General features: G+C 39.8%; 1 protein-coding gene across 4 annotated transcripts in view; it reads right to left on the bottom strand.

Annotated features, from left to right (window-relative positions):
- Window positions 1-24,508, bottom strand: part of NUP153 (nucleoporin 153) — a 54,277-nt gene that overhangs the window by 5,114 nt on the left and 24,655 nt on the right. For all 4 annotated transcript variants that reach the window (XM_088130576.1, XM_088130577.1, XM_088130578.1 and 1 more), the window contains exons 13-18: window positions 23,574-23,657; window positions 23,325-23,415; window positions 22,850-22,954; window positions 20,430-21,065; window positions 19,106-19,300; window positions 14,278-15,123 (exon numbers count right to left, since the gene is read on the bottom strand). In XM_088130576.1, coding sequence (XP_087986702.1) covers window positions 14,278-15,123; window positions 19,106-19,300; window positions 20,430-21,065; window positions 22,850-22,954; window positions 23,325-23,415; window positions 23,574-23,657 — 1,957 coding nt within the window. The remainder of the gene's footprint in view (window positions 1-14,277; window positions 15,124-19,105; window positions 19,301-20,429; window positions 21,066-22,849; window positions 22,955-23,324; window positions 23,416-23,573; window positions 23,658-24,508) is intronic.

Genomic DNA, 24,508 nt, shown 5'->3' with positions numbered 1-24,508 from the left:
CTTTTGTTTGAGCCATGGTTTTTCAGTCAGGTAGGACAGATAATTGATGTAATAGAACTACAGGTGTACTATTGTACTAGCGTCTAGACCAATGTTGAGGTATGAGACTACAATGGTCTATTCAGCTGCTATCCACTTTGTCATAAAACCTATTCACTTCATGTCATTATAAAGCAATTCATTTTTGATGTGTAGTATCCATATATCAGGACATAATCAAAACTCCAGAGCCTGAATCATTAAATTGCTCTCCCACCATGCACAACTGTATTTATTTCTCACATTTTTATGCACTCTACTCCCACATATATTCAATGAGATGCAAAGAAAGCTTACAGACTCCCAAATCAACTTATCTATTTGCTATCATTCTTCTGTGTACTATTATGTCTACTATTACCTTTTCCTCTACTCTTTACTGATTAACTATTCTCCATCCAGGCATATTTATTTTCCTCTGATTTTTCCGTACCTCTTTACTCCTGTTCCTCTTTGGCTTTCTCTGCTTATTTCATTTATACATCTCGTTCTATACTTTTCTTGTTTTCATATCTACTTTGCAGAACAATTCTTGATTTGACCTACCTTCTTACTTATTTCCTAAGGTTTGGTCTCCAGGTCATATTTATTTATTCTCACATTATTCCAAAACATTTTTGGAATATTTTTATAGCTCCTGTGGCTTTTTCTTCAGCCTGTCAGAAAGACTAGCCACACCGTGTTCCTCTTCTCCCTGACTAGTTATTTTATGTACTAGTACTAAATTGTTCTTATTTTTTTCTTCTTTCTTCCTCATCCTTTTCCTCTTTTATCTGTTAGTGCAGAAACTCTTAAAATAGCTTCTCTGGGAAACTTTCAGGCTGGAAAACAGGATGAAGAATTTACTTCTTTAAATAAAGTCTCATTTTCCAGAATCTATTTTCCACCTTCTTCTTCCAAACTTCTTTAAGGAAATCTTTGCATAATCTCCCTCTCTTCTCTGCTAATTCTGTTTTTGACATTTTCTATGTGGATTTAATTCTTTTTACTTATCCTTAAAAAAAATCCAGTCAAATAACGTGAGGTATCCAAAATACTGGACACTCATAAGAGGTTACATAAATACTGACTATGTAACTACCATCATCAGTGATTAAACTGAAAATGCTATTATCCTACTGTACTTCCACAATTTTATTTCAACTTGTTATTCTTCTTTCTTGTTTGCTTGCTTGCTTGCTTAGGTTTCTTCAGTTAGAGACAGATAATGTTAGAGATCATTATCATGTAACTTCTTCCATTATCCTTCTCTTTGAGATAAGCCAATTACTTCTTCCCTAACAACTTACTATTTCATAGCTCTGGTTTTTTTGCTTCTATTTAGTCAGATCTTCCCTAACATCAAATTTCACCAAAACCACATGCAATGATTCCCTTTCCCCCAAGTTTTATTTTATTCTTGCTCTGTGATGTTATTTTTCACCTTGTAGATTATTTTTTCAGTTTTCTTCCATATCTTAAAATCCAGTATCTAAATTTAAGTAGGAACTCCTTTTATGGATTACATCATGGCCAAAAGGGCAGCAAAACTAAGCTGACCCAGGATGTGCAGCAGGATCATCAGCAGAGCACTGTGAGGAATAGTTTCACTATTTGGCAGATAAGCTGCTCAGATTCATTCACAGCTGGATTCCAACTGGACAGGTCCAGCTGAGGTGCCCAAGGATAAGTCTTGTGGGGTTATCTGGAGTGAGTTTGACATTGTGACTCCTGAGGAAATAAAGAAGGTTCTCCTGCCTGTTAGTCTGGCCCCCTGCCTGTTAGATACAGGCCACTACTGGATGGTGAAAGCTGCCTGGGAGGTGACCTGTGGTTGGATCCATGCAGTGGTATCAGCTTCCTTGAGTGAAGGGCTGGGCCCTTCACCCTTGAAGAATGCTGAGGTGGACCCTCTCCCCAAGCAACCATTGCTGGACATAATGGTGCTGGACAACTACTGTCCAGTCTCCAACCTTCCCTATTACTGAAACAGGTCCAGATCATCTGCTTATTAGGGAAGGTGGTAGAGAAGGTGCTTGGGCTTCAGCTCCGGAGGACCCTGCAGGAGGCGGATGATATGGAACTGTTTTGGTTGGGTTTCAGGCTGGGATTTAGTACAGAAAAAGCACTGGTCATGCTTGCTGATGACCTGTGGTGGAGCCAGGATGAGGGTGATGCATCCACCCTGCTGCTTCTTGATCTCTCAGCATTTTTTTGATACTATCAACCATGGTATCTTTTTGAACCGACTTAAGGGGTAGGGGGAATGGTTTTGTGGTAATTCTCCTCCTTTCTCTGTGACTGGTTTCAGTTAGTGTTGACAGGTGGGGAGAGATTGTGGCCACAGCCCATTAATTCCTATCTTAACCCTTGCAGGGTTTGAAATTCCCTCCCTTTCTGGTTAACATCTACAAGAAACCATTATTAATATGCTGATGATACCCAGTTATACATCTCAACCCCAGGTCTACTGAGTGACTCTATCAAAGTCCTAATACAGTGCCTGGAGGTTGTGTGGATCTGGATGGAGTAGAACAGACTCAGACTTAATCCTGACAAGACTGAATAGCTTATTTGAGCCCCGTGGTTTCGGGACTATTCCATCATTAACCCTCAGTGGAGCTGCACTTCCCCATTCAAGATTGGTGCACAATCTGAGGATCCTCTTGGACTCCCAGCTTCTGCTCAAAGAGCAGATGGCAGCTGTGGCCAGGACAACCTTTGCACAGGTACATCTAATGCACCAGTTGCACCCTTTCCTGGACCAGCATGCCTTCGGATAGTCACTCACGCCCTGGTCAACTCACAACTGGATTACTGTAATGTGCTCTACACAGGTTGCCCTTGAAGACCATCTGGAAGCTTTAGCTGATCCAATATGCAGCAGCACAGGCGGTGTTGGGAGCATCACATGATGTACACAACCCAGTGTCACATACTTGAAATGGGTGACTATATAAATCTATAAACTATATAAATAAAAGTTCATGTAAACCCACTGAGTTGCAAGCTGTAATGGTTACCAGTTGGCTTCCAGATGCAATTCAAGGCATTGGTTATCACTTAAAAAAAAAAAATTAAAGAAATGTTTATACAATAAAAACATTTAAAGGAAAAAGGAAGTAAAGTAAAAGAAAAGCGATGATAAAAGAATTAAAATAGAAAGAAGAGAAATAGAAAAAAAGAGAAAAGACAAGATTATATCATAACTCCCTTCTTTTCATAAGGTACCCCTTCTAATCATCAAACCCATAAATCACAAGTGCATTTTTTTCCGTTTTCAGCAAACAGTCCATAAAGGGTTTCTAGTCACTAACAAATGTAATTATTGTCTTTCCTCTGATTAAACGGATCAATTATACCACCTCTGCAAATTCTGTCATTTTCACCAACCATTCCTCCATTGTAGATATTTCAGAGTCTTTCCATCTTTGTGCATAAAATAATCTCACTGCAGTTACCATGTACAAAAGCAATTGTCCATAAGTCTTTTCTAGTTGTTTGTCCATTACTCCCTGCAAGAAAAGCTCTGGTTTCAGTTGAATATTGGTCTTTAAAATTCTTTGTACTACTGTACAGGTAGCCCTTGACTTACGATGACAATTGGGACCAGAATCTCCTTTGCTAAGCGATGCGGTTGTAAAGCATGACTGCATCACTTAGCAATGGCAATCCCTGCAGTCCCAGTGCCGTAGTTAACTGAAATGTATGGTCATTAGGCAAGGCAACTTCCTGCTGGCTTCCCACAACCAAAGTCAGTGGGAAAGCTGGCAGGAAGTTGCAGGTCCCAGGCCAGGAGGGGGAGACAGCAAGGGGGTATGCAAGGGTACGTGTGAGAGGTACTGCGCAGGCCGGGCAGGGTGTGTGGGGGTATGCAAGTTGCTGCGTGGGTCAGGTAGGGTGTGTGGGAGGTGCTGCACAGGTTGGGGAGGGTGCACAAGTAGCCAGTGCAGTGAGAGCACAGAGGGGCTGCAGAGGGTGCGTAGGTGGGGGAGACTCACCACAGCAACTTGCAACCTTCCCTGTTGGCTTCCCCAGAAAGACTTTCTGGGGAAGCCAGCAAGGAACATTGCAAATGATCACATGATCACAGGGTGCTTGGCAACCTGTTGTAAGAGCGAATGGTTTGCCAAGCATCCAGATCGCGATCATGTGACTGCAGGAGTCACATGGTCGCAACTCCAACTGGTCATAACCACCATTCATTCAGCACCGCTGTTATCTTTGAACAGTCACTGAATGAATGGTCTTAAGTTGAGGACTACCTGTATGTATTTGAACCCAGAGCATTGGTTATCACCTTTAGAACCCTTCATGGCATAGGGCCTGGCAATCTGAGGGACCATCTATCTCCAATTGTTTCTGTCTACTCTGTACGATCAAGCAGAGTGGGTGAATTCCAGGTTCCGTCAATTAAACAGTGTCATCTTGTGGGACACAAGCATGCCTTTTCTGTTGCAGTACCTGCCCTCTGGAATGATGCCCCTCTGGAGATTCACACAGCTCCCACCCTTGTGTCATTTAGGAAACTGTTAAAAATCTGGTTATTCTCCTAAGCCTTAGGATAGAGAGTTTGTTATATCTAATGAACACCTTGGTGTATTGTTTTACAGTCAGCCAAGGTTCTTTTTACTTGTATGTCTATGTGTTTTTCCTTTTTTATTTGTAAGCCACCCAGAGACATTAAGGAGTTGGGCGGCCTCTAAATTTGGATATTTGGATGGATGGATGGATGGATGAATGGACAGATAGATAGATAAATAAATAAATACACAAGATATACTGCTTATATTTACTTATCTCTTCTTTGTACCCACAATATGAAACTTTTTCATTCAATAATTGCAATCAGTGCAATGTTGTGTATTCTGGTCTTCTTGCTCCTTTAAAAATCTTTGTTCTCAATTACACTATATGTTCTGCACATACTTGATCATGTTTTCCCCTTGTTGTTTCTACACTGAGTTCCTCTTCCATCTCTTATCTATTTTAAGTTGGGACTGAATTTTGTGTCTTCATTCTCTTGCTCCTTGCTATTTCTTTTTCCTTGTAATAAATAATAATAATGATGCTATAATTGTAACACCTAAGTTCAGTGAGTCATTCCTAGTATAATTCCTTAACTAAGTTCAGCTCAAAAGAGGCAATTCATTAATTAATACCCAAGCATGAATAACTACACATTCTCATTCAACTTCAACACTCTATTACTTCTTCTGACTCTATACCAACAATAACAGAAAGACAAAAGAAATAGATATTCCACACTTCCATTATACAGCTGAAAGAATACCCATTTTTCTATCATTATACTATGGTCTAAAGAACTCATATCCCTTTAACTGAACAATTTACTACTGGGAGTCCTATAAGGAGGACCATTTAGGAATTTTAATTGTGTATACAGTACCTGTTATGTTTAATGTCTCTTATATTTCTCTATTGTTAAAATAAAATATTGCCTCAAATGTTAACAGTTTAATTGTACATTGATACACACACACACACGTTTTGTTAATAAATAAAAGATGGACACTTGGGGGGGGTCTCTGCCCGTTCACATAATACTTTTTCAAAAAACTCACACATTCTGTTTTCAATTATTGTTCCTGCTCCAATTTTCTTAATATCTAAGTATACTGTTCTTGAAAGGCTTGGGATAAGGAATGGATGCTTTACCAGCCAAAAATATTTGGCTGCTTTTCTGATCAAACATCAACTACTTAAAGAATTACTTCACTGATGAAAATTAAAGTCTCAGGTGTAAGATTATTTATACCAATTTCATTATGCAAATGTAAAGATATGTCAATGAAGTTCAAAAGCTCAGAGTTATTTTTAATTATTTTGGATCCTCTGGACATTCCATAGAGTTACAATCTATTTGAACATTACACTGAGAAAATGTTCAATGTTTATTATACTTCCTAGAAACTGTAAGAAACTAAATGCAGTCACAGCTGCATGAATGTTCAAATAGACAGTCAATCAAACAACATCTTAATATTATTTTATTGTTTTTGGCATCTAGCTATTAAATTCCTTTTACCAAGTTGTTTTTTATTCTTAAAATTAAAATATTCTCCCCCCACCTTATTTTGGATCCCCCTTTTTATGTCCATATGTTATAAAGTGCATCACTCCCTCTTTGTTTATATAGTTTTCTCTTCAGGTCCTCCTATCCTTCCTTCTGCTCAGTTATAATTCTCCAGTGCACAGTGGCCTTTACTCCTTCTACTTTTTAACTGCCATTAGCCCAGTATGCTTTGTATTTCAAATTGTGCATACCAACTGTCCCCTCCCCTACCACTGTCTCATTCCACCTTGCTTAATTCTGGGTTACCAACTTTTCTGATTGTTTGTCTCAAAGAGACTGCTGACTGGCATTCAACTTCTACAATCATTTCCTTATTCAAGGAAGCAAAATATAAAGTTTGTCACCAGCTTTAACACATGCTTATTCTAATTTGCATTGGTGACAATTATACTGCTTGACTTCTTTTTAATAATTCAGGGTTACATAGGGAGTGCACGAGATTGTACATTTGTGTACAGCATGCAGACAATTCCTTTGCCTCCCCACCAGATCCATATACCTCTTTCATTAAATGGCTTTTAATTAGCCACTTCACCCCTCGTTATTCCCTGTTTAGCTTTTTATTGCTCTGCTCTATTCACATGCTTTTTCAGTGTTCTCCTTTCCATCTCAGTTTTGCCTATCTTATGAAACTCTTCGTTATCTCTTTTGGTATCTCTACTACAAGTTATTTCCTCTACTTTTTGATCTAATTTCAAAATACATTTCTCTTTAATGTAAAAAGTAATGTCCAGTCTTTTAACTGAGACCTTTAGCCAATAAAGGCTTTCCAAAATACACTGCTGTGAAAGTATTATCTTCCCACACTCCTTATTAGGTCTCCCCACAATCTTCCAGCACATCCTGCTGTGAGTCTTCCCATTATTTCCTATCACTTAAAACTGCCTCCTTATGTGTTTGGGAAACAAGGAAAACACATGTTAATAGGAGGCTTTAAACATTCCTTTAAATATATGAAAGAAATGGAAATAAAAGAATATTTTGCTTGTTTAGAACAACTAGACAGTGAAAATGCTGATGGTTATTTGCAGCACCAACTGCAGCCTTGGATAAAATAAAAATTAAACACAGAAAGTATGGTACTTCAGAAAAATGAAGATTTTTATCTTGATTTTCCTGGTAACTTGGATAAGAGAAACTATTTTGGTAAATTGGATAAGAGAAACTATTTTGAAAATTCTACTACACATTTAATTAAAATGCACCAATTGTAACTGATAACCAGTCCAACATGGACCAATTCATTCATCACTTGCTCCTTGCAAACATCCACAGAATAGTATCCAAGTGAATTATTATAGCGATATGTTTGATTGGTTAAAAATGATTATAGTTCATGATGGTGACTGATTATAGCTCATGGTGATCTAACAATGTTAATTACAAGGCTGACAAGGATTTGATATTTGGCTTACTTGGCCCAGATGCTATTGTTCTTTTTAAAGTTCCACCGTGGTTAGTGTTGGAGGCGAATATGTGTAGCTCAGGGTTGAACTGTGGAGTCCTTGGGGTTCTCTGAGCTTGGTTCTTTTCTTGCAAACATTTCATTACCTGGCTAGGTAACATCTTCAGTGCTAAAATGGGATGAGGTTAGCTCTCTGTTTATTTGCTGTGGCCTGCTTTGCCAGTGCTGGTGAGGGTGGGGGTTCTGTTTTGCTCTTCTGGTAGTTCATTGATTAGCATATGTTGACTGACGTTTGCAAGAAAAGAACCAAGCTCAGTGGTTAGTGTTTTTAGAGGAATTAACTATGATTCCTAAGCCAGTAATTCATTTTCATAGGAAGTTGGTGAAACTGGTATTAGTTATATATGGGATCAATGAAATAATGAACTTCAATAACTGTCCTGGTAAACAATAAAGAATCCCTTTTTAAAAATCTGAAAGTAGTTTCCTATGATCTTTAAATGAAGGTAATAGAATTAAAATTGCTTCATATACCGGATGCCTCAGAAAATGTTTCCTTTAGTTGGCTGATTGGTTGCCCTCTCCTTGCTGCTGGAAATCCAGCTTGGGAGTAGGGACATTACCTCAGAGGGTTTGGTCTTGTCCTATTACCATGCAATATTATCATGTAATAGGTAATGTAATGAGGTTATGGGGTATGCAGGGAGGGGTAGCATCTCTGGTGGAGAGGCCTGCTATGCCCTTTCTAGGGCTGCTGGTTCACCTTTGGTCCCCACCTGGTGCTCAACTCTCACCTGTGGCTCCAAGTAGCTGTAACATGAGCAGCAGACACACCCCGGTAAACCATCTTGGCAGACAGGCCAAACCAGGTGAGGGTAACCAACAGGTCTTTGACTCTCAATGAGAGAGGGAATTTGCCTATCCCAGTGTGTGACGTCTGGCCATGCAGACTGAGTGGAGGAGACTGATCAAAGGTCGAATGGTCAAGACGGCAGGCCCAGCAGATGTTGTGGAGTGCTAAGAGCACAAGACATTTAGATATTCTGGTCATCCACTGCAGCAAGAGAGGTCTCCAGCTGTAACAGTTCTCTGGGCCACTGGATTAAAGTTTCTTATGCTGAGAGAGTGGGACTGCCACTGTGCAACAGCTGTTCCAGTTAAAACTCCATCACGTGCAGGTTTCTGTTGTGCAATTCATCTTCATCTACAACACATCTGCAAATCTTCTCAGTCCAAACCTAATTTGTTGAGTGGCAATGGGGGAGTGGTGAAGCAACAGGTGGAGATGACCACTGGTAGTTGTAGTCACAAACCTGCATGTGGGTGGTCCTTGGACTAGTGACTGTTCCGTACCCAGGCCAGCAGAGATATCTGGCAGCATCCAGGGCAATGGGGTAGCCCTTCTAGGATGTCCACCCTCACATGAGGGAAGGAGTTAGAAAAGGTACCCTAAACATTGTTTGCCCCACAATATCTGGGTAGCTAACTGCGGCTGGCAGATCATCTCCTTAGTGGTCAAGCATCAAGAAAAACAAATAAAAGAAAATTCATTTTTGGAAACTGGAATGTTCGCAACCTGCTGGATAGAGACAAGGCATCAAGGCCTGAAAGACGAACAGCACTTATAGAGGCTAATCTTCACCATTATAGCTCTGACATCGCTACACTCAGTGAGACCAGGCTGGCAGATGAGGGTTCATTACAGGAAGCAGCGAGTGGATATAAGTTCTTTTGGAAAGGGAAACCAGAGACTGACAACAGGACTCATGGAGTAAGTTTTGCAATTAAAACTGCTCTGTGGAAGAACATCTCTATTCTATCCACTGGAATAAGTGAATGCATTACGAAGTTCCACTTTCCTCTCAGCAAGTCCCGGCATATCACCATTGTCAGCGCCTACGCACCAACTCTCATGAGTCCAGACGAAGACAAAGAAGGTTACTACGAGGACCTGGACCAGATTATTCAAACAACCCACATCAACAACAAACTTGTCATTCTGGGCGACTTCAGTGCTAGGGTGGGGACAGACAGAGACAACTGGGATGGGGTCCTCAGGAGACATAGAGTGGGAAAACTAAACAGCAATGGCCCGCTACTTTTGAGCAAATGGGCCAAGCACAACCTGTGCATCACTAACACGATGTTCAGACTTGCAAACAAGTACAAAACTACCTGGATGCATCCCACGTCCAAATACTGACACCTACTTGACTATGTCATAGTATGTCAGTGCGACCTTAAAGACATCACCATCACCCGAGCCATGTGAGGTGCTGAGTGCTGGACAGACCACAGGCTGGTTCGGTCAGTCCTCAACCTGCACACAGCCCCTTTACATCGTAAGCCACCAAGGACTATCAGAAAGTCATTCAACATCAGCAGACTGCAAAACCCAGGCCAAGTCCAATGTTTCCAAGATGTACTTAATGAAAAGGTCTCTAGCAATTTACCACTTGTAGGAATATGTTCTGAAAAGTGGACAGTTTAAAAATGTCATCACACAGACTGCAACAATTGTACTCGGAGGGATAACCCAGGCGCATCAAGAGTGGTTTGATGAAAACCATGAGACCATTTTAGCAACTCTCCAGGCCAAGAACAAGGCCTATGCACACTGGCAGAACAATCCATCATCTGTCTCAAAGAAAGACAAGTTTAAGCACCTGCAATCCAAAGTACAGATGGAACTGTGAGAAATGCAGGACGAGTGGTGGCAGAGAAAGGCTGAGCAGGTGGAATGCTATGCAGATATGCATGCCACTAGAAAGTTCTTCAGTGCCATAAAGTCAGTTTATGGTCCTTCTAAATCAGGATACTCTCCCCTGCTGTCATCTGATGGGTCAAGCCTGATCAAAGACCAGGAAGGACTGAAATACCACTGGGCTGAACATTTTTCCAACCTACTCAACAGGCTGTCCACAGCTGATCATGATATCTTATAGCAGATTCCTCAGCTGCCAGTCTTGGATGCCCTAGACCTGCCTCCCTCTACTGATCAGATCAAAAAAGCGATCTCACAGATGAACTCAAATAAAGCAACAGGACAGGATGGCATTCCTGCTGAGATCTACAAAGTACTAGACCCAAATGCCCTACAGTTATTCCAAGACATCTTGGAAGACATTTCGTCCATAGAAGAGATGCCTGATGACTTCCATGATGCCCTCATTGTGGCTCTCTACAAAAATAAGGGAAGGAAATCAGACTGCAGAAACTACTGGGGTATCTCACTGCTGTCCATTGCACGCAAGATCTTTGCCCACATTCTCCGGAACAGACTTGTTACTGTCTTGGAAAGGAACCTCCCAGAGATGCAGTGTGGCTTTCAGCCAGAATGGAGTACAGCAGACACGATATTTGCCATGAGGCAAGTCCAGGAGAAGTACATTGAGCAGAACAAGCCTCTTTACTCTCTCTTCTTTGACCTGACAAAGACATTCAACAGTGTAAACAGGGAGGCTCTCTGGATCGTAATGGATGCCCGAGGAAATCTGTGAAGTTGATTCAGCTACTCCATGATGGAATGACAGGACAGATTCTTTACAACAGTGATACATCAGCTGCATTTGCCATTTCCAAATGGGGTAAAACAGGGTTGTGTGCTAGCCCCAGCCCTGTTCAATCTGTTCTTCGCTTGCATGTTGTCACATGCTGTCCAGAGTCTGAAGGAGGGAGTGGACATCAAATACTGACTGGACAGCTCTCTCTTTGATCTTCGCCGCTTGAACGTACAGACAAAGTGCCTTCATACAGTCATCCAAGAAACCCTCATTGCTGATGACTGTGTGCTCCTGGCACACAAAGACAATGATCTACAGTTGATGCTGAGCAAATTCTCAGCCACTGCTATGATCTTCGGCCTGACTAACAGCCTGAAGTACTTTACCAGCCTGTGTCAAATATCAACCCCATAGAACCAAAAATCACTGTTGATGACACCCAGCTGACAAATGTCAACAGCTTCAAATACTTGTGAGGTATCATCTCAAGCGATGAGTCTTCAGACAAAGAAATTGATTCCAGGATCAGCAAGGCCAGTCAGGCACCGGGGTGGCTGTGTGCTAGAGTGTTCAATCAACACAACATCCGTATCTCCACAAGGCTGAAAGTCTACAGAGCTGTGGTTATCCCTTCTCTCTTGTATGGATGTGAGTCCTGGACTCTGTACCAAAGGCACATCAAACAACTGGAAAAATTTCACATGCGTGCTCTCCGCTCCATCATTGGCATCCGTTGGCAACATTGTGTCTCCAACCTGGAGGTCTTGGATCACAAGGAATCCACCAGCATTGAGTCCCTGATTATCAGAGCCCAGATGCGGTTGGGTGGGACATGTCATCAGAATGGATGACCACTGTATGACTTGCCAGTTGCTCTATAATGTACTGGAGTCTGGGAAGAGGCCTCGAGGTCGACCACGCAAGCACTACAAAGGCGCTGTGAAAGAAACCCTATGCCACTGTGACATCTAGCCAAGGGAACCAGAAGCTGCAGCTGCTGACAGAACCCACTGGTGAGCTCTGTGCTATGAAGCCTCCACTGGCTTTGAAGACAGGCGCCACCAAAAACTGATAGAAAACCATGAGTGGCACCACAGAATAATACCCACGGTTTCTACAACGATGGACTTCCAGTGCCCCCATTGTGCTAGACTCTGTACTTCTGGACTGGGACTGCAGAACCACCTCTGTGTCCATAGGTGAACTGCACAACAGCATGTCTCTTTTGAACCCGAAGGACTTCCATATATTAGCATCAAGTTTGGGACTGACATTAACAGAATGTCATGTGTTAAGGATGCATATGTTCTTCTTAGCTATATTCACAGTATTTGGACTTTATCAATATTAAGAAATGCAGATTTTTCAGGAATGGGAACTGGATGAAAGAAACATCTTACAACACTGGAAGGTAGAATCTACACCTGATTTTTAGGAATGGATTTATTTATTGATACATGTTTTTCATCAACATTGAGTGAGGGTTTTTTCCCCCAACAAAAGGGTAAGGAAGAATAATTTTGAGCAGTAAGGTCAAAATTTGTGGAGTTGTTCTCTTTATAATTCCATTTTTCCAGGCCATTTTTTCCTCACCTTCCTCCTCCTACTCATTATTATAAGTGAAGTTATATTGCTGAATTAATAATATTGTATGCATTAATGCTTTGCTTTTATTAACTAGTTTAGCATAATAAAGTGATATTTAAAAAACAAATGGATAGGAATCATAATCTTGTAATTATTGCTTTGTAACAGAAAAGCAGGATATACAAGTCTAAAATAAAAATGTTGAGAATCATTAAAACAAAAGTAGACTGGAACAGAGGAAGAAGTTTCCATTCACTATGTGCCTCTTTTTTATGTTGGGTGAGCAAAAAGAAAAATCCATCCCTCTTCTGTAGAATTCTAGGTGCCTATGGCTATTAGGCTAGAGCTTAAGTTTTTCATCTGAAATCACGTTTAAGACTTCAGTTTAGAAAATCAAAGCATCAGATTCCTATAATACCAAAGAATAAAATGCTTGAGGCTATGAGCTACAACTATTATACACAAGTAATGAGAGCCGTATGTCTTATAAAAGTTGTACAACCAATGTGTATGGCTACCATAGGATATTGATGAAGTACCGGTCTTTCCCAAAGCAACATTTTCTTCTTGGGTTTCTATCTTTATTTTACATTATTATGACGCTTTTTCAAATAAATCCTACCCTTTAATTTTAATGAGGTAACATTACGTTTTTTCCCCAAGCCAGGTAAGGAATAACTAACTATGTGTTGTAATTATATCATTATTTCCTTTATAAATGTGGATGCTAACATTTTAACGGCACCCTTGGCCCCTAGATTGCAGCTTCATGTTCTGCCTATTATACATCCAGCTCAGGCTGAGTTTAATAGGAGTTGTCAAGTTCAGATGTAGGTATGTACAAAACATACCAATTTGGGAATTGAATATTACTGCGCCAGATCATGCTGTTCTGGGCAGTTTGGTGCTCTCTGGAAGTAAATCTTCTGAACTGGAAGGAGTTCAGTGTGTCCCAGACATGGTGTTTCAGACAAAACAATATTCTCCAGAATATTCCAATCTCATATAAGTTGGTTTTGCACATCCCTATTCAGATACTATCAAGTATTAATTAATGTTCATATTTAATTCAGAACAGATAGAATTCAGCAGCTATAACATCTATAGCTTCTGATATGCTTTCTTGGAAGTTTTGGGGTACCATGGTTTATTCAACCCCTAAATAATAAGTAATTATTAATGGCATGCCTTCTCCTTAGGTTACGCTTATGTCATGGTATATGTCAAGAGTGCCCTCTTTTCCCCTTTCTTTTTAATTTGGCTTTAGATTCTCTTGCTACATTATTAAAAATGCATAATATTGTATTATATGGGGACAATCTTGCCAAGTATGGGAATCCTTGCCTACATAGGGATCAGTTTCAATTTTCAGTTTTATACCGCAAGTTATAAATAGAAAATAATGGGTTGTAGATATAATTTTAGTTCTTCCTATTAGATAATTCATTTATTGGATAAATCTGTTTTCTGGTTCATTTAGGTTTCTCATAATGGTTCAACTCTGTTCTGCTGAAGCTTCTGCACTCTTTTAGTGATGAATTCGCAACTGTGTATCAATAATTCTGGAAGTAAATCTTCTAAATAATCTGCCAATTTAATGTCACCATATCAAGGTAATACAAAGCATGAAACAAAAACTTGAAAATGCAATGAATTTTTGCACCTACCTGCAGAGCTTGTTTGTGCCCCAAATGCAAACGTTGATTTTATTTGTTGTTCAGCTGTTTTCTCTACGGGTTTTGCCAAGCTGAAATTAAATGCAGGTTTTACTGTGCCATCGTCTTTGGTTTGCTCTGCCTTCCCAAATGAAAACATGGGTTGTGCCTTTGACTCTTCACTCTCTGCTTTCTTTCCAAACACTAATGGAGTAGAAGAGGCATCCGCCTCCTGTTTTTCATCTGTCCTTCCCAAAGCAAGCTGTGGGGCAGTCACAGAGTCTATATTACCAAAAGTAAAGCCACCTTTTGCTGAAGGCACTTCCTCTTTTTTCTCCTCTGATTTCTTAGAGGAAAAGGGACTTACTGTAATTTCCTTTTCCTCTGCATTTCCAAATTTGAAAGTACTTACTCCAGTTTTTTTCTCAGATGTAGTTGTGGATGCTATAGAACTTGTGCCAAAAGTGAAACCGCCTACAACTGGTTTGCTAGGTCCATCTTTCTTCTCTTGTTGTCCAATGTTAGCTATTCCAAACTGAAATGATGTGGTAGATGAACTGCTAGCTCCAGCAGGAAGTCCAAAACTGAAAGTGGTGCTGCTCTTAGCTTCTTTCACACCGTCCTCAAATTTAGACTCTGAAGAAAAGCTTCCTGGGTCAGATCCTTCATTTTTAGAGAATTTAAACCCTCCTGATGAACCCAGTTCTGATGTACTACCAAATTTGAATCCTGTTTGTTCTCCAAATTTGAAGTTTTTTCCTGCAGTTCCCAAAGTCTGGGGTGATTCTGAGGATGACGGCTGGATACCAAATTTAAATGAAGGAGCAGATGGCTCTGAAGAAGTAGTTGTACTAAAACCTGTAATTAAATGAAATTTTAATTTAATACAACTGAAGTTTTAGTATAGGTCAGTCTTGAACAATCTGGCACATTCTAGGGGTACGGGTAGTTCTCGCTTACTGACCACTCGCTCAGCAACCATTCAAAGTTATGACGGTGCTGAAAAAAGAGATTTATGACTGGTCAATGAACTTCCAGCCTTCGCAATGTCCCCATAGTCACATGATCGCCATTCAGGCGCTTGGCAACTGGTGCACATTTATGATGGTTGCAGCATCCCGCAGTCACGTGACTGCCATTTGCGGCCTTCACATCTGGCTTCTCACAAGCAAAATCAGTGGGGAAGCCAGCAGGAAGTGACAAGTCATGGTCATGTGACATCACGCTTAACAAACTCTGGTGATTTGCTTAATGACCACAGCTGGAACTGATGACTTAAGTTGGGTGTGGTCACATGACATTTCACTTTATGACCATGTCACTTAGTGACGGAGTTGCTGGTCCCAAGTGCAGTAAGTGAGGACTACCTGAATTGAACCTCAGCCTCCTGGCCACTACACAGATAAATCCATGCAATTTTCTTGGCAATATTTTTGGCAATATTTTGCCACTGCCTTTTTCCTATGGCACAGATTGGTATTCATTACCAAGTTCAGAAAGGCTGGTAGAGAGAAAACCCTGCAGGACAGTGTTCTAATTGCTTCACAAATCAATCATATCAACATTGTTAGATACTGTATGCATTATATCACTATCTTAATAGCATGATCCCCCCATCAACAGAAGTAGTGTACGAATAAATGTGTTTTAGATCCAAAATTACTGATAAAAGACTAAGAAATAACTTGCATAGTACAATATCGAAATCAGGATAAATACCTTTTCTTTATGAAGACTGCATCAGCACAATTATAAAAACCAGAAGTGTATATAAATTGATATTGGGGAAAAAAGTTTAAAACATTAATCTATACGTATGACTGGGAAGCAGCGTTATGATTTAGCCAATTACTTTTATTTGAAAAGGTATTTTATTAAAGCATAGAGGCAAAAGCCAGGTGGTGTCCAGCATTAATGCATTTTACTGGAATTGTCTCATTCCATGCAAATAGAAAAGACCTCTTTCCCAAGGAAATGCATGAAAATCTTGCTTTGGGGTGGGTGGGTGGTAGACAATTGCTATCCTGATCTCATATTCAGAATTCAAGATAATGCCATAGATATTATTCGCTAAAAGCAGTCTAGATAGACATGGCCAATCCTGAAACACCCATTTCACACCACAGGCAAAATAGAAGTAATGGAGGCCAAAATATAAGTAATGTGTCCAAGTACCTAAAAAGGTAGAAGTGTGATCTGAATCTTAGAACACAAAACCATTTTCATTACAGCAGAAACCCACTTCATAAAGAAAATTACTAACTTACTTAGTTCTGAAATCTGTTTTGAATATACAATTCTCTTTAATTCAGAATCAACCCCCATTTGCTTAAATTCACTCTCCCTCGCAGTTGAAGCATATAAGAACCACTCAGCCAAGCCAGTCACTCATTTTTTTCCTCCTTTCAGAATCAACTATATTATTGCAGATTTATACAACTCTCTCTTCCCTCTCCTTCTCTTTCTCTCACACACATACACCCACCTTCTGCAGTTTTTCCTTTTCTGAACTGACTCAAGGTTTAGTCTGATACCTCCTGTTGCTCTTTGTAGATCTTCATACCTAACTCCCACACCTATTTGCTTTAAACTGTGTCCTTGGTTCTCCAAGCTCAATTTACCCCCCTTTCTCCTCCTCTGCTATTATCTCTTAGACTGTGAAAGAAAATATCCATTTGCAGTTCAAAGATCTGCAGAGAAGGCAGTCCTTTGGTTTTGACTGAAGAACTCCCCCCTCATAATTTAAAGGCTTATGGGGCAAACACACAGATGGATTTGCTTACAGTGGAAATCATACTGAGATGTTGATCTGAAAGCAGTTTGCTTTTCTATAAGAAGATGCACATCTGATTGAAACCCAGCACTGCATTCCATTGGAAATAATACAATAAGGGCATCCAATATCTGAACTTATATGACTTATGCTTGTTTTTCCTAATGCAACAAATAACATAAGTGAAAAAGCTTACGTCCAGACACAGCTCTCCTTACGAGTTATCTGGAAAGAGTTTGAACGGGTTGATCCTGAGGAAGTAGGCAGGGTTCTTGCCATAGTTACCTCAGCCACGTGGATTCATGACCCTCCTGATTGGTCAAGGCCTCTTGGGAGATGGCACGTGGTTGAGTCCAAGCTGTGATTATTGCCTCACTGTGTGAAGGAATAGTGCTGCCTGTCTACATACAGTGGTATGCCCCCTTCTCAAAAGGGCATCCTTGGGGGGGGAAGTGTTGGGTAACTTTCATCCAGTCTCCAAGCTTCCCTTTCTAGGGAAGGTTGTTGAGAGGGTGGTAAGCACTCAGCTGAAGAAGGCCCTGGATGAAGTGGATCATCTGGAATCTTTCCAGTCAAGGTTCAGACTGGGTTATAGTTCTGAGATGGCATTGGTTGCACTTGTGGATAACTTCTGGAGATCTGTCTTGGCCCTCGTGGATGTCTCAGCAGCTTTTGATACAATCAACAATGATATCCTTCTGGACTGGCTTGGGGGTTGGGAGCAGGGGGCAGTGCAGTGGTTCTCCTCCTTCCTCCATGGCTGGTTCCAGTTGGTATTGGTGGGGAGAAGAGGTCTAACCCTAGGGCCCTATGATGTTGAGTGCCTCAGGGCTCAGGGCTCATGCCACTCCTCTTTAATATCTATATGAAACTGCTGGGTGAGGTCATATGATGGCATTGGGTGCAGTATTCTCAGTATGCTGATGATACCCAGTTATACATCTCTACCATTTGCCAGGCAGGAGAGGGCTTGGAAGCTGTGAGGCTCTGATGGGGAGGAACTGACTCTCTCAACTCAAGCAATATGGAGTAGCTTTGAGTTTTTGCCCCCCCTCGGTCTGGTGATGCATTATCTTAGACTCTCAACAAGATAGCACTTCCCCAGACAGAGCTGGTGTGCGATTTAGGGGTCCTTCTGGACTTAAGGCTCCTGCTCGAGAAGCAGGTGGCAGTTGTGGCTGGGATGCCTTTGCATACATTCATCTTGTGCACCAATTGCATCCATTCTTGGACTGGGCGGCCCTGCTCATAGTCAGTTGTACCTTGGTCACATCCCAGTTAGATTACTGTAACATACTCTACATGGGGTTGCCCTTGAAGACTATTCACAAGTTATAGCTGGCCAGAACATGGCAGCTTGCATGCACACAGTTTTGGGTACCTCTTGAGTTGCCCATATTACACGCACTGGCTTCCAGTTTTTTTCTGTGTACAATTCAAGGTGCTGGTTATCAGCTTTAAAGGCCTGTGTGGTAAGAAGCTAGGTTATTTGTGGGACTGCCTCTCCCTGAGCTTATCCGCCCATTTCACCAGGTTGAATAGAGTGGCTGTTCTCCAGGTTCCTTCCCTTAAATGCTGTCATCTAGCAGGGCCTAAGAGGCACACTTTTTCTATAGCTACCCCTACCCTGTGGAACAGCCTCCTCCCCACTTCCCCAGCCAGGATCTGGCAGGCCCCCACTCTTCTAGCATTCCAGAAGGCCTCAAAAAGCTGGCTCTTCCCCCAGGCATTGCAATAAGATGAGGCTGGAACTCAGCGATTATAATTGTTGATGTACGGGGAAGTGTTGCTTAGAGCACTGAATTTGGGGGAGAGGGGTTAGATATTAGTTTTATTGTCTTTCTTTGGTTTTTATTACTGTTTTGGGGAGCCACCCAGAGTTGTGGCACATAAGATGGGCGGCCACATACATTAAATAAATAAACAAATAGGGGTGAAGGTAAAAGAAAAATAAATGTATTTGATTTGATTCCACTTTCCTATCCACTCCTAAGGCATATAAGTTGATTTAAAAAGTAGGAGCAAAATCCAAAAACTATTTTAAAACTCTATAATTTCTTTACATACCTTTGAATTCAGTCTTGTTGCCTGGTTTTGAACTCTCACAAGCTATACATTTGGTTGCATCTGCTTTGTTTTGGATTAAGCAGGTTTCACAGTCCCAACTTCCCTCTGGTTTCTTGAATTTGTCTAAGTTCAAAAATCCTCCAGAAAGAGTAGGTAAAGAGGAAGCACTGCTACTGACCACAGGTACTAAACTCCCTAAGTAATAAAACATAATGATACAAAACAACTATTTAGCAAAAGACACATTTCAGAGAACTGCTAATTTAAGATAAACAAGTTTAATAGCTGCTTCATAGGGAGAAACTACAAATAACCCTTGAGTATAGAATCAGTATTCATAATTTTAAATACAAACTAGTCTATTACATTTGTTACAATAAGATACATGAGAGCAAAGTGGGAAGGTTAGGGAAGATTACTTATGCCACCTTGAGCTCCTGCAAAATAGGTGATGCCAAGCTATCAAATAAATAATAAACGTTTTTACTGTCAAAATAAAAATCAAGAAAGAGAAATCAATCAAATATAATCCTGTCTTTCACTCTAGGTTTTTCAGATTACATTTAACCTGAGTGAATCTAGAATCCTTGAGAGCCTGTCTAACATATTGACTAAGGAATTTTCAGAGGAACAACAATTCTTATGTCAAATTTCACCTGGACATAATTTCTAAAGATATTAAAGGTGAATGGAGGATAAAAATCTATCAAAGAAACAATAAGAAACACCTAACTATATATCTTCTTTCCAGTATTCTCATCTATGCCTTTAATATGTGGCATTATTACATGACATGGTTATCACCTCTGGCACTGTCCCAAAATTGGAAAAAAAAACAAAAAACCAGGCAAATGGATTATCCATAACTGTTCACCATTGCCTCTCTTTCTGGTATTTGGCAGTGTAATAAAATCTCGTACCATAACTAAACATATGCATATATAAACATGGTCACCATAGGTTGAGAAGAAAAGGCAGAGAACAAAAAATTTAATAACAACACTAAAAGCAGGCTACATGTATTTTAACATTAGAATATTCCAGTATATCTTCAGTGGTGTCCTAGGCTTTATTTTTAAAATAAATTACTTAACACTGTAGTGCTGTAGCACTGAAGATGTTACCTAGCTGGCTAACAAAACGTTTGCAAGAAAACAACCAAGCTCAGAGAACCCCAAGGACTCCACAGTGTAGTCCTGTGCATGTTTTCAGAAGAAAGCTCCATGTAATTCAATGATGTCATCCTTTCCAGTAACTGTGTTTAGGATTCTAGCTTGGGGTAATTTTTTTTTTCTGATACAATTTTCAAATGTTGCAACCTCACCTGCTTTGTCTGACTGACAGGCCACACACTGGCTGTTCTCTGCCAGATTTGACACTAAGCATACAGAACACTCCCAAGCACCTTTTGGCTTTTTGAATTTGTCTCCAAATCCTAAAGTGTTTGTAACATCAGTAGAACTAGAAGAGGAAGACACTGTTGTGGTTGCACTGTCTGTGACAAAGGGCAGCACCAGAGCTTGTTTTACTCCTGTTCCAGGTTTTGGTGTTTCGCAGGCCACACATTTTGTACTTTCTGATTTGTTCTGGACCAAACAAGTATCACAGTCCCAAGTTCCAACTCCTGCCTTAAACTTATCACCAAACCCCTGTGCCTCTGTTGAAGAAACTACTGATTTGATGGTGATGTTCTGAGTCAAAGTCTCAGTCTGTTTAGTACCATTGGATGTTGGCACTTTTACAGTTTGGCAGGCTGTACATTTGTTTTCTGCCAACTTGTTCTGCGTAAGACATGTATCATATGGCCAATAGGTTGGCATTTGCTTCACAGGATCTCCAAGTCCTGAAACAGCTCCAGAAAAATTACTTATTGCAGGCCTTGTATAAACTACTGTGCTTGTTTCAGCAGATGGTGTGATTGATGGTGAGGATGTTGATAGACTAGCTGGGGAAGCAAACTCTAAGAAAAAGAACAGAAAAGAAGCTTAAGTTTCCAGCAAATGTTCTTGGTTATAGAAAGTTGAAACAAACTACTTTAAAACAACTAACGTACTAGTTTAGTTCATGGATGGGAGACTACCAGAAAATCTGAGGGATGTAGATTGGACTAAAAAGTCATAAAGCATCCCAGAAGAAGTGAATGGCAAACAATCTCTATACTGTTTCCAAGAAAAAATTATAAATTATTTATAACTTTAAAAATTATAAATTTCAATGATAAATAAATAAAAAATACACAGACGTGTCTATGAAGTCACCAGTAGTTCAGCTCAACATGAAGGAGATTTTACTTTTCATACAACATCTGAATATTATGGAAACTAAGGGGAATGCAGAGATTTCAGTACATGAAAAATAATCTATAGCGCCATCGAGAGAAACTATTTTGCAATAACTTAAATTATGAATAATTTGTGGAACAAGGAAGAAAGAGCTTCATAGGTACCATGAAACAATATTTTTCATCTTTGTTTTCATCTTTGATCACATAAAGCCCTAACTACAAAGACTTGAATGTTAATTCTGTCAGTATTTTCAGTTATGTAATTTATTTATGTAATTTAATAAAAGTAATCAAATAAGCCTGCTTTCTTAACTTTATGTTATTCTCTTGTTGACAGAAAAAGCCGACGAGTTAAGCAACTATTTTCCTTTCCCTCTGCAACTTTCAGCACATTTTTCCATATTGTTTTGAATTATACCCAATCCTCTAGATTAACTGGCAAAGCTATAGAGAAAGGATGAATTGGCGCCTCCTGACTACTGGAGATGTTTGATTTTTATATTATATTATTCCTTTGTTGTGTATGATTTGATGTGTCTTTATTAAAATATTAAAAAAGAGAAAGCAAATGAATTCACTGAGATCAATAAAGCACAGCATTTAGTCATCTGCATCAATAAATAACTCAAAATACAATTATTTATATAGTTTAACTTTGAAATTAATTTACCCTGATAAGAATATTGTTATTTACGAAGATTTGTAAAGACTAGACTGGCAAAAATTCTGACAAGTTACTACAGTAACAGCAGAAGGTAAAGATGCTTTCTTCTGCAAAGTATAGATCTCATATTTTATTCCGTAAAACTTTGCCAGAACTTCATACCAATATTCAAGCTTCCACGGAAATTAAGGGCAGGCATTCTCAAAAATTTCTTAACAGCCATACAGTCTAAATACCCATTTATAAAAGATGAAAATCAGAAAGGGACTCATATAAAATATATACAATATACACAACTCTTATTCTACTGAATAGTAAATCTCAAATAGTAAAATATAGCCCATAACAGGAGTTTTACAATGGGAATGTAATAATTTTTAACTGTATTGGGTTAATTACTAGCTGGTAAAGTAAACATTTAAAAATAAGTCATAAGAACAATATGTATTGTTATTTATCAAGTTCCCTAAGATTTACTCTGCTAAATTACTCTTTCACTGTCCTGAAAGAGATTATATTAAACTCACGTCCTTAAAAGATATGCGGCATGAGCTTCTTTTTTTAAAAAAACCTACCCTGGGAACAGAAATAGAAAACATTTACATTTTAAATGAATAAACATTTAAAATACATCCTGTATTACATGGGATATGCTTGATTTAATACTACCTTATATGCACCCAATCAGTACAAATTTCCAGCTTCCACATATGTTAAACACTTCCTTTTCCTTAAGAGTAGTGTATGCTTATAAACGATTATTTCCTTCTAATTAAAATCTCATCTATTGACTCACCAGAACTTTTTAAAACATCCAAAACACTCCCTTCTTTTAAGATTTTTGCAGGCTTAAAAGGACCATCATATTCATTTTCTTTTTTATTGCTTATGCTGTTGACAGCTGTAAATGGAAAGAAAAGTTTGAATAGTATTGTGGCCTTGAGCAAATGTAGGTCAGATAATGGACCATTACTTGCAAGATATTTCATGAAGAAGCTTAATAAACTGTTTTACACTTAGCAGTTTCACACTATCCACACAAGTTAAATAATCTTCCTTAGAAGGTCATGAGAGACTGGAGTAAATTTTTATCTAAATTGGATGTATATTTAAGAATCTTTATTCAGAGAGAGAATGTCACTTTTGAATGGATATTTAATACACTTTAACCATGATTTTTACAAATGATAGTCTATTTCTTTTGAACTAGGAATCTTAGCACCTGATTTCCCAATCAAGAGAAAAATATTACATTAAGTGCATAAAATTACCTGAATCAATTTGGGGTGATAGTGAAGTATTCCTGGATCCTGAAAGATCAGATGATTTTGCAACAGGAGCACTAAATTTAAAGCCACCAACCTGACAGAAATAAATATAAAATGTCAAAAGAAAAGTCTAGTAGACCTATCCTATAAACAGGAATAGCACATCTCTAATTCTAAATCTTATAAACTATTGTCTTTTCTATTATCTCCATCTTTTCTTGCCTTAAAAGTCCCACATGCATTATTACTTACAGATACTGGAGGCAGCATTTCTGCTTCAGTAGACTTTACAATTGGAGATGAAAATTTGAATACAGGACTGCTAGCTGGCTGCACCTAATTTAAAAAGCCCAACAATTAAACAAAGAACATAGTCATTATTTGATTATATTAAGAAATAAACAATTCAAATGGAAGGAGACTTTGGTGTGAAACAAAAGATGCTTTGCATTCCCAAACAGAATATATCCTCTATCTGCTGCATCATGTTGTTTTTGAGACAGATAATTTCAAAAGTAGTTTGTGATATGGCACAAACTATGTTTAACGTCAAATCCTTTTTGAAAGTAGATTCAAAGTGTAGATGTTACAGGTAGTCCTTGACTTATGACCACAATTGGGACTGGAATTTCCACCGCTAAGTGATGCGGTCATTAGGCAAAACATCACCTGACTGCACTGCTTAGCAACGGCATCTCCAGTAGTCCCAGTTGCAGTTGTTAGGTGAGGACCTCACACTTCTCCTGTCCTGCTGTGATTGCCTTCGCTTCAAGTCCCCCAACCCACCTATCTCCCCCCAATCTCTGCCCTTTTGGCTGCCCTGCACTCTGCTGCCTACCCCACCTGCCCTCTGCTGCCTGCAGCTAAACTTTATCACCTTCTTCCTCCTGCCACTGGCCCGGGATCCAGGCATTGGGTGAGGATGCAACCCTGGGATGTGTGTGCTAAGTGTGGCAGGGTGGCAGAGCCTCATCTGCCAAAGGGAGCTTGCCAGGCCTGGCCAGGGAGGAGGCAGCAGGACAGGGAGGCTCAGCACTGTTGCCAGGCAAGGCAGGAGAGCCAACGACAGCTTCCTGGGCGAAGGTGGAGACTTGTGGGAGGTGCTGTTTGTGGTGGGGGCACAACTGGAGGAAGCAGAGGAACATGCGCTTCCTGGAGGTGCAACATGCACACTGCAGCTCATGTTG

This window comes from Python bivittatus, unplaced genomic scaffold (assembly GCF_059951505.1).
Source record: "Python bivittatus isolate LINGU-HERP-01145 unplaced genomic scaffold, Pbiv_v1 ctg000840_np1212, whole genome shotgun sequence".
Taxonomy (NCBI): domain Eukaryota; kingdom Metazoa; phylum Chordata; class Lepidosauria; order Squamata; family Pythonidae; genus Python; species Python bivittatus.
This window is presented reverse-complemented; position numbering and strand designations above follow the sequence as displayed.